Source organism: Sinocyclocheilus grahami, unplaced genomic scaffold, assembly GCF_001515645.1.
Source record: "Sinocyclocheilus grahami isolate Dianchi unplaced genomic scaffold, SAMN03320097.WGS_v1.1 scaffold86.1, whole genome shotgun sequence".
In the NCBI taxonomy this organism is placed as follows: domain Eukaryota; kingdom Metazoa; phylum Chordata; class Actinopteri; order Cypriniformes; family Cyprinidae; genus Sinocyclocheilus; species Sinocyclocheilus grahami.
Window position 1 is genome coordinate 783,783 of NW_015505265.1, and position 11,298 is coordinate 795,080.

General features: G+C 38.1%; 1 protein-coding gene across 1 annotated transcript in view; it reads right to left on the minus strand.

Annotated features, from left to right (window-relative positions):
* Positions 1-10,285, minus strand: part of eml5 (EMAP like 5) — a 102,142-nt gene extending 91,857 nt beyond the window's left edge. Inside the window, exon 1 of the mRNA XM_016274422.1 lies at positions 9,802-10,285. Coding sequence (XP_016129908.1) covers positions 9,802-9,998 — 197 coding nt within the window. The 5' untranslated portion in view covers positions 9,999-10,285. The remainder of the gene's footprint in view (positions 1-9,801) is intronic.
* Between the last annotated feature and the right edge of the window lie 1,013 nt (positions 10,286-11,298).

Consider the following 11,298-nt stretch of genomic DNA (forward strand, 5'->3'; position numbering starts at 1 on the left):
CCTCAATACACAGAAGGGCATAGGCAGCTGGTAAAGATACTGAAATGGTATAGTTAGATCATAGAAAACCTCCTGCAATGGATCATGGGCTAACAGGCACAGGAAGAGACACCTTTCCCGGTCTCAAGACGCTTATATCCACTCTGACAGACCTCTCACAGTCCAAGAACACTCTGCAGAGAGAGGACATTTACACTGCCATGTGCTGGTGTGTGTTTGTATGTCAGCCTGTTTTATGTGTGTAGAAGTGTCAGATAAGCCGCTTTGGGATAATGAATGAGAGGGTGATTGTAGCATTAACTGGAACTGCTATAGACAGGGTGGGGATTCCCTGCCAGAGGGGTGGTCCATTGCTGGGAAGGGGGAAGCCTCGCTGATCACTGTGAAACCAGTAGGAGCAGGACGCCTGTCTCCCAGCATTAGCATCACTGTAATGGGCTCAAACATGCATGAATGCATCTTGACAACATATATGCAGCATGCTTATTAAGCCCAAGTATAATGTAGGTGTGGGCTCACCCTGACACATACATAAAGCACATGCGATTTGTATTGTAAAAACATAATCTGGCTATATAACAAGCATTTGTTTTAGGCTTTGCTTGAATTTCAGTATCTACAAACACACTATTATCCAAAAGTTTGGGGTCGTAAGACCTTTTAATGTTCTGCCCACCAAGGCTGCATTTATTTGATAAAAAAAAAATACAGTAAAAAGAGGAATATTGTGAAATATTATTAAAATTTTAAATTACAGTTTTTTAGTTTAATATCTTTTAAAATGTAATTTATTCTTGTGATGCAAAGCTGAATTTTCAGCAACCATTACTCCAGTCTTCAGTGTCAAATGATTCTTCAGAAATCATTCTATTATGCAGATTTGGAAACATTTCTTATTATCATTGTAAAAAACAGTTGTGCTTCTTAATATCTTTTTTCAATATTTAAAAATGTCTTTGCCATCACTTTTGATCAATTTAATGCATCCTTGCTGAAATCTTAAAGATCAAATTAAAAAATAATTTTACAATGCCTGTCTCAATAATACACTTCCGTCACACGTTTATTTTAAGGGCCAATTCTAATTATTAACTACTTTTACGATGTTTGCTTCAATAAACTCCTAATTTGCTGCTTACTAATAGCTAGTAAGGTAGTTGTTAAATTTAGGTATGGGGTAGATCTAAAATATGATCATGCAGAATATGACATTAGTATAAGTACTAATAAACAGCCAATATGATAGTAATATGCATGTAATAGTGAGAATTGGTCCTTAAAATAAAGTGTTAGCTTTAAACTTTAAATAAAATTTAAATAAAAAACAAATAATCAAATATTAGTTTTTATGAGCTCAAATACAATATTATTGAAAAAAATACTGATTTTGTCCATTAGGAACTTAATTAATCAAGAAAGGCAGGCATTACATGCTAGAAAGGACCATATCTGCATTCATTTTCATGCTAAATAAACAATCAAATTTCTAGCTCAAAAACCAATAGTATTGATTTGACTAAACAAGGATTCATCCTGGTGTTAAAACGTGCTAAAACAAGTGACAGAAGTACCAATATTTCACTGCTTCAATCCCTACTATATGAGACTCACAACTGTCTGACAGTATTTCAGTGGGCAGTGATTTCTGTCTCTAGAGGAGGTTTTACTCTCTAAGCCCACAAAGCAATAGTTCCATCACGTTAGGTAGAGAGCTACCAAGGCCTTTGACAAAAAGCTAACAAGCCAACTGTGCCAAGAGGGGCTTATATATAAGGTATAAAACCCCTGCATTTAATCTCGGTGGCAACTGAAGCTTCAGTTTTAGCACACACACACAGGGATCACAATCTAACCCAAACTCTTGACTGAGATTCGTGCATTGTGCGCACATGATCTGTGCTAAAACTGACAATCCAGACCACAAACACACAGAGCTGCACACCAATACACACATTCAAACAGTCAGACTCATTGATACTATGAGAGTAAGAGCATCAGGAGGCAGCGCAGATTAGGGATTACATTAGAAATGATTGCATGTGAGTGCACATGGCTTACAGATGGACTGGAGCATAAGAGAGAGAGAGAAAGAGAGAGAGAGCTTCCATCTGATTAGATCACGTGGTTTAAACGAGACACAATGCCCACCCTTCCCCCCCTCATGAGCAATCATGTCAGTCAGTCACACACGCTCATACGTGAACGCTGGCATAGCACCAAACATCACGCAAATGTTGCTGAAGTCACCTAATCCTCGTCTTAAATGGATAGTTCACCCAAAAATGAAAATTAGCCCATGATTTACTCACCCTCAAGCCATCCTAGGTGTACATGACATTCTTCTTTCAGACGAATACAATCGGAGTTATATTAAATAATGTCCAGGCTCTTCCATGCTTTATAATGGGTGTGGATGGTAGGCCAAAATTTGAAGTCTAAAAAATTGCACCCATCCATTATAAAAGAATCCGCTGGACGCCACTCTCTCGTGAACGAGCGTATGACAGTTAGCAGAAACTAGAGATTAAGGTTTATAAAGTTGTAAATATGGATATATTTCTTACACAAACGCATCGTGTCACTTCAGAAGGCCTTTATTAACCCCCCAGAGCCATGTGGACTTCTTTTATAATGGATGGGTGCAATTTTTTAGACTTAAAATTTTGGGCTACCATCCACTCCCATTATAAAGCATGGATTAGCCTGGACATTATTTAATATAACTCAGATTGTATTCGTCTGAAAGAAAGTCATATACACCTAAGATGGCTTAAGAGTGAGTAAATCATGGGGTAATTTTCATTTTTGGGTGAACTATCCCTTTAATAAATAAAGAACCTTTTTCACGTTATTCAGCCTCCTCAATATCTTACCAGAAACACAATATTTCTGTTCAACTTTTATAGGGACATGCACACAAAAATCCAGGCAAAAAAAAACAAAACAGAGAAATCCACTTAAAAGACATTGACTTGTCTCCGGTAACATGAAACACAGGATACAACGCAACAGGTCGCCAGACATTTTTCCATCTTTTTCAGTCACTCGCAGTCATTCAATGCCCGACATGTCCAGTATCTATCCGCCCTCTATTATTTTTTTGAACACCTGTAGTAACAAACAGACGTCTAAGGGCATACAGCCTGAGGAGCGTGACCAGCATGCACCTGTCTGTGGCACTCATGAATGCTCACATGCAGACATTTGTGGGCTAAATTCATGAATCTTCATGTATATCGAAAGTGGTTGCACTAAGATATCATAATGCGCTATTTTGAAATCTAAGGTATAAATGTTTTAAGCCATTGTGTTAGAGGAATAGTACAACATTTTAATTCTGTATCAACGGACTCACAGTAATGTCATTTCAAACTCATCTTTTGAGGAACACGAAAGGAGATTTACAGAATGTCCTGGATGCTCTTTTCCATGCAGTGAATGGGGACTGGACAAAAAGGGCCGATAACAGTCTCTTTAAATTGGTCAACATGCTTTATGCACTGCATTAAAAGACTTTAATGACATCTTTTTACATTTTTAAAGAGATGCAAGGTAGCGGTGGGTGATATGACCAAAATGTCAAGATATATTAGGCTGCTGTCACTTTAAGACCTAACGCATGAATCCAATATTTTGACCCCTATTGGATTTCTATTTTCACTTAACCAACATAACCAACTATGTTTACATGAATATTTGCCAAGACAGGAATTTTGAAAGAATTTTCCAGTATTTGACCATTTAACCATTTAACAACTGAATTCGATAAGTGAACAGAATGCTGTCTAAGACAGTCAACTCGAGTTCAGAAAATTATGACTTTTTTGGATTATCACACTTAAAGGTACAGTCACATTAGCGCAGAAACTCAGCTGGAAAAAACTTGAACCCACTGCGAAATCTGCATGGGGAATTAATGATTTAATGATTTCACCTGTGGAAAAATTGTAAATATGACGTACCGTAAGATTTTATTATCGAGCATGCTTTATTTTGAGGGAAGTCGTGGCCTAATGGTTAGAGAGTCAGACTCGTAACCCAAGGCTGTGGGTTCGAGTCTCGTACCAGCAGGGATTGTAGGTGGGGGGAGTGAATGAAGCTCTCTTCCACCTTCAATACCACGACTGAGGTGCCCTTGAGCAAGGCACTGAACCCCCAACTGCTCCCCGGGCGCCGCAGCAAAAAATGGCTGCCCACTGCTCTGGGTGTGTGTTCACTGCTGTGTGTGTGCACTTTGGATGGGATAAATGCAGAGCACTAATTCCGAGTATGGGTCACCATACTTGGCCTCACGTCAATTTTTTTTCTTTTCTCATTTGTGCATGTTTCTTTAGCAATCTAATATGTCCACTTTAAGCAGCCTTGAACTATTAGGATATAACTATTAGGATTTACTTAATGGTGCGTGTACACCAAAAGCGAATTTAATTGTTTGAACGAGCAGATTGCCACAAACACTCGTTATACGCCTCAATCGCATCTTCCGGGCAAGTTGAAAAATTTCAACTCAAGCAGAAAACCTGCATGACGCGTTGTCACACAAGCCAATCAGCGAAGAGCTTATTGACACGTCCGGTTTGAGGCATCCATTTATATCAGAAAATGGAGGAGAGCATTACGCGATCATTTTATTGGCGTGATCAAAAATATTCTGTGAGTAATCTAGAGTGATAACGCGATGCGAATACTCACTTCGCTTTTGGTGTGCACACCCCATAACAGAATTCACAGTGTAGCAAAATCTCCATCAATACACAGTTCATATTTTCATCAAAATATATATGTATTTGTCATACCACTCAGCCTTATAGCAAGGACATTCAGCATATTAACTACATCAATCCACGAGTCTCACAAGTGTGAGTAAATCATTTTTAAACTGTTCCTTTAAATGTGTGTCTAAATTTGGAGGTATGCTTGTTTCAGCCCAAAGTTCAATATTTTATGCCTTATGTTGGCACTTACCTGAGGGAGTGTTGTCACGTAACGTTTACAAAGAACGGGGACATATATCAGCAGTTCTCGGCATAGCACAGCATGATCACACAGCTTGCTTAATGGAGTTGATGCAGACCAACTCACAATGCGATATAAACAGCATCACGTCTGTTAGGTATGAGAGGGTCTCTCATTTTCTCTCTCTCTCTCCAAAAAATGGCTGCCCACTGCTCTGGGTGTGTGTGTTCACTGCTGTGTGTGTGCACTTTGGATGGGATAAATGCAGAGCACTAATTCCGAGTATGGGTCACCATACTTGGCCTCACGTCAATTTTTTTTCTTTTCTCATTTGTGCATGTTTCTTTAGCAATCTAATATGTCCACTTTAAGCAGACTTGAACTATTAGGATATAACTATTAGAATTTACTTAATGGTGCGTGTACACCAAAAGCGAATTTAATTGTTTGAACGAGCAGATTGCCACAAACACTCGTTATACGCCTCAATCGCATCTTCCGGGCAAGTTGAAAAATTTCAACTCAAGCACAAAACCTGCATGACGCGTTGTCACACAAGCCAATCAGCGAAGAGCTTATTGACACGTCCGGTTTGAGGCATCCATTTATATCAGAAAATGGAGGAGAGCATTACGCGATCATTTTATTGGCGTGATCAAAAATATTCTGTGAGTAATCTAGAGTGATAACGCGATGCGAATACTCACTTCGCTTTTGGTGTGCACACCCCATAACAGAATTCACAGTGTAGCAAAATCTCCATCAATACACAGTTCATATTTTCATCAAAATATATATGTATTTGTCATACCACTCAGCCTTATAGCAAGGACATTCAGCATATTAACTACATCAATCCACGAGTCTCACAAGTGTGAGTAAATCATTTTTAAACTGTTCCTTTAAATGTGTGTCTAAATTTGGAGGTATGCTTGTTTCAGCCCAAAGTTCAATATTTTATGCCTTATGTTGGCACTTACCTGAGGGAGTGTTGTCACGTAACGTTTACAAAGAACGGGGACATATATCAGCAGTTCTCGGCATAGCACAGCATGATCACACAGCTTGCTTAATGGAGTTGATGCAGACCAACTCACAATGCGATATAAACAGCATCACGTCTGTTAGGTATGAGAGGGTCTCTCATTTTCTCTCTCTCTCTCTCTCTCACACACAAACACACACACAAGCTGCTATTCAAAATCTGTAGCTCAGCTCTGGGCTCCATCCTCCACCTCCCACTGAGCTTTCTACTCAAGGGCAAATAACAGAGGATACAAACCAACTCCACCATCAACTACCAATCCCATGTCAACAACAACTCAGATCAGCCAATACAAGAAATATCTGTATTTGATCTGGCTTAAACAAAGTATATTTCTACTTGGAAACATGAACTGAGGTGTTTTTAATAGCTTATATCAGACTTATTGGATAAAACGGGATGGTTCACATTTGATTCTCAGTATCATTACAATATAGTAATCATTATAATTCAGTATTAATGATATACTTGACGTATCGATGTTTGTTTGTTTGTTTTATTAAAATCTTTATAAATTCATTTTATTAATTACATATTTCACAATATAATTCATATAGAAATTAAATTATATTTATATTTCCTTTTTTACACCAATTTAATTTTTATAAAATGCAAGCAAATTCAAAAGTAAAACAATAGGATGTATCACAGTTATAAAAACTGGAGAATGTACTTAATTTTTATGGAAATAATACCATAATGCAAAAGAAAAACCAAAACCATTTATGATCCTAAAATAGGCTTTCTTTTCCTTTATGCATACAGTTTCTTTTTTTTACTTTATAGGATTCATACTATAATAGGAAAGGTTTCATATTTCTGGATTGTTTTTTTGGATTGCCATAGTAATTCACTTTTCCACCTCACTACAACAGAGTAAGTGATGGCATTATAGAAATTACAGAGTTATTTGGCAACAATAACGATAAAATGTTAAACCATCTCCTTTATTCATTATCTTTCTCTTAGTCTCTGTTTGTCCATCTGTCTTGTATTGAATGTACGAATAATCCTTTGGCGCTATATGCATATGAATCACTTATGACTTCTATGTATTTAGATACCTGTGCTGATAACTTAATAATAGGGCCTTGCTGGCATATGGACGCATCTGATATGCATGAATAGCATATAATGGCCCTCCCAGAAAGTCAAGCATTGGGTCACATTCTGATACTGAAGTAACCAGAGATGGATGGGTCCCTATGAGACATTTGACACACAAATGCACACCGGGGACATACTGGGGGGTAGTAAATGAATGTAACTAGTCACAAATGTGGTATTTGAACCAATTTTATATGTCTGAGAACACTGTAATTTGCTAGAATTATGCTACATGCTGTACAAATATAAGCACATGCACAGCATTCAAACAGTCACACAAATGCAAGATAACCAAGGTCAGTTTCTCTGTCACCTAATTAATAATAGAGAATTGAGGCAGATGACCGGCGGCGAGGCAGAACACCACCCCCTCCAGCTCTCACTAAAACACCACACACATACAACACATACAGACAGACACACACATATACACCTACTCCTGTAGGATGCCATAACCTTGATGATCATGTGACTGAATTATAATGCCTTCACTGTCAGCTAAAAGCACCTTCACCTGCATATGAATACAGCTATCTCTAAATAACTGAATTACTATTAAGGTTAACACAGATAAACCTTGGATGAATGTCAAATGTATTTTTAAAAAACATACATCAAAATCATGACCTCAGATAGAGGTCATTTCATGACAACTGACTGTTAAGGCTATTGGATAATATATTAGCTAATGAATTCAAACTAAACTACAAAGTCTTGTAATGCACTGATATATGTGATTACACTCTATGGGATTCAGTTACCTTTCACATATTTTTGCGCTTGGTCAAATGCACAAAAACTTGGCAAAATGCCTGTCTTGGAGAAGAGTCACATAAACAGTCGGTTGTGTATTAAGTGAACATAAACAGTTGCAGAAGAAATCAGACGTGTGTCAATATCTATACCACACCTGTACATACAATTTATTCTTTTTTTTTTGTGGTTTATATTTATGCATGTGTATTTTATTCACATATCATTTTTATTATCTGTGTGTTGTTGTTGTCTCCGTGTACTGGAAGCTTGTGACACTATAACAAATTCCTTGTATGTGCAAACATACTTGGCAATAAAGCTCTTTCTGATTCTGATTCTGATTCTGATATAATGGATCCATGCATTAGGTCTTAAAGTGACAGCAGCCTAATATATCTTGACATATAATGTTATCATGAAATAAAATGACTTGATTTTTGTCCCCTAGCCTACCTTGCAACTCTTTATTTTTTTATATAATTTTAGTAATTAAAGTTAGTTAGTAGTTAGAAATTAAATTATATTAAATAAACATTACTTTCAAATTAGCTGTTGTTTTGTACCAAACAGACAACACCATCTCATGGCAATTCGTACATTTTGGTGAATTGGTGGCTAATTCGTAGTTAGTACGTTTTCGTACGATCTGCTTATGCCTCAGTGAAGGTTATGTTTAGGAGTAGGGTTAGGGGAATTAGAAAATTCATAGGAAATCATGAGGTTGTAAAGTAGTTTTCCCTGAGGTCAGATAAAAGCATGGCAAAGTATAGCGTGAAAGCCGGCTAGACATTGTATATGAATGGAGCGGAGTAACAGAGCTGAAAGTGTTCTGCAATCACTGGTAAAAAATCCACTCCGGGTTTTCTATTTCACACTCCCTGAACACTAGTAAGAAAAACACACACGAGGAAGTAATAGGAAGGGCTCCAGTGCTAAATATGATCACTCTTCTTGGAACCTTTGGTTCAGTTCCATTTCAGGTGTGTTTACCCTCTGCATGTGCATGAGGAATGTATATGTTTGAGGAAAAATCCAATAGGTACATGCGAAAGTATTGAGATTTCTTAAGTCTTAAATGCACATACATTAACGAAATTTCGTCAAATTGCTCGATTTTCGGCGAAATTTCGTGAGCAACATAAAAAAAAATCAAATCTATTGCCAGAAGTACTGCGAAGAATGACGCACAGCTTCCAAAAAAATCCCTTTCAAACCAAATAGGTGTTGGTTAACGAGACGAATCCCCAGTTGCAAACAACCAGACGGAGAGCAAAGGGGTGCTAGAGAAAGCAGACGCGTATTTCAAAGTTGAACTACTTTTAACTTGCCACAAAACAGCGAGACGCGACGCTAACGTCCGCCTACCGCAGATGTAGGCTACACCGACTAACAAAACCAGCGTTAACAGAATGCAAGAACCCCATCCAGTGTGCTGAGGCGCTGTCCAGCGCGACGGAGATCACCTTCAGCAGCCGGGCGTGCTGGACAGCGCCTCAGCGGAGCAACTCACACCTCCATCCCTCCCCACTTACATTTACATGCATTCATTTAGCAGACGCCTGTGTCCAAAGCGACTTACAAGTGGGGAACACATCAAGCGATTCAGAGGCAAACAGACACAGGAAGTGCTGGTAATACCAAGTTTCAAGCAATGTTCAAATAAGTACAAGCTAGACAGGGAAAGGAGAAATTGCCAGCCAGGAACGACGAACGAAAATGTTCTGGAAAGTGATTTTGTGCCTCTCTGTGATGGTACCACGATCTTGCAATTAAATATACAGCAGCGTCTTATATAAGTAACGTTCGCCAGCCTGACACTGGCTTGAATGCTTTACAACCATTGAGTTCACTACTACTAAGTTGGCGTGCATTTGGTAAAAAATACCATTTAAAAAAATGTAAGGATTTCCTTAAAACATCCACGTCAATGTGCCTACCTGATTATGTCATCGTTGTGTCCCAAATAAAATTTCTGCTTGTGTTCCCGTGTGTTGTACACAACTCCGACGCCGGCGACAAAGTACACGATCTCCTTGGCCGCGGTGTAGTACAGGTTGTTGCGGCACTGGTGTCCCCGGTAGCCGTAGACCCACTCGAGTCGTAGGCGACAGTTGGGAGCTGTTCTGTCAGCCATGTTCGGACGTGTTTTGCTTTGAAGCGAACGGCTGGTGCTTCTTCATTCACCGACGCGACGAGCCGTCACATTCAGTCCCGTTTATCCGCTCAGTCCGCTGTCAGCGCAGCTTCGTCCGGCCAAAGACAAACGGATCGACGACATGTTTCAATTCAAGTGAAGTGCACAACTTTAGGCGGTTTGCATAATGTTAGGGCAAATGCTTTGTTTTGTTCAGGCGCTGTAAATCGGCTTGGACTACTTGTGACATGTGCGAGGCATGAAGCTACTCTCTCTACTTCAGAGCGGATGGGTGGCTTCGCTCTAGTGACATGTCAAAACCGGGAACATGGATTTTTCGCATTAGTTAACTGGGACCGGCCAATCGCGAGCCGGTGGTCGTGACTGACAGAGAGTCTGTCCAATCAGGTCGCGAGGATGAGTTGAATAAAAATGTGTGGGCCAATGGCGAGCAGGAGGAGGTGGGCGTAAGGCGTCTACGCTACGGCTCTGTGTATGGCCTGCTCATTAAGCACAAACGGCAGTTTAACAGCTTTCGTTGTAGGCCTTCTGCTACAGTACACTAGTTTAACTCTGCGAGGTCTTTCTGAACTCTTTCTGACCTTTACAAAACCAATGTTTCTGTTAAAGACAGAAAACGGGACAAGATATTAATCTAATTTGTTTAATAGATGTAAAAAGTCTTCTAATTATTTTTCAAGTTTTCTCACCTCAATGTCACTGTAGTATCATATACACATCATATAGTTTTTATACATATTTGTATTATTTATATTTTGTTTTATTTTAGTTTTAGTAATTTTGTTGTTTTGTCATTTATTTAAATCTATAGTTTAAATAGTTTTTATTCATATTTATTTCTGTACCAGTGTTACTATATATATCCGGTACATCAAGTTAATATATGTAATATTAAATATGTTAATAATAGGCATGCTAATAAGCAACTAGTTAATAGTGAGAATTGGTCCCTATTAGTGCTGCCAAAACGATTAATCGCGATTAATCTGGTAAAAGTTTTTGTTTACATAATACATAATATGTGTGTACTGTGTATATTTATTATGTATATATAAATACACACACATGCATGAAAAATATGTTATGTTTATATTTTAAATATATTTATATATAATATATGACTATAAATATATACATGTAAATATTTTCTAAATAGATATTGTATGTGTGTGTATTTATATATACATAATAAATATTCACAGTGCACATACATATTATGTAAACAAAATTTTTTATTTTGGATGCGATTAATCGCGATTAATCGTTTGACATCACTTGT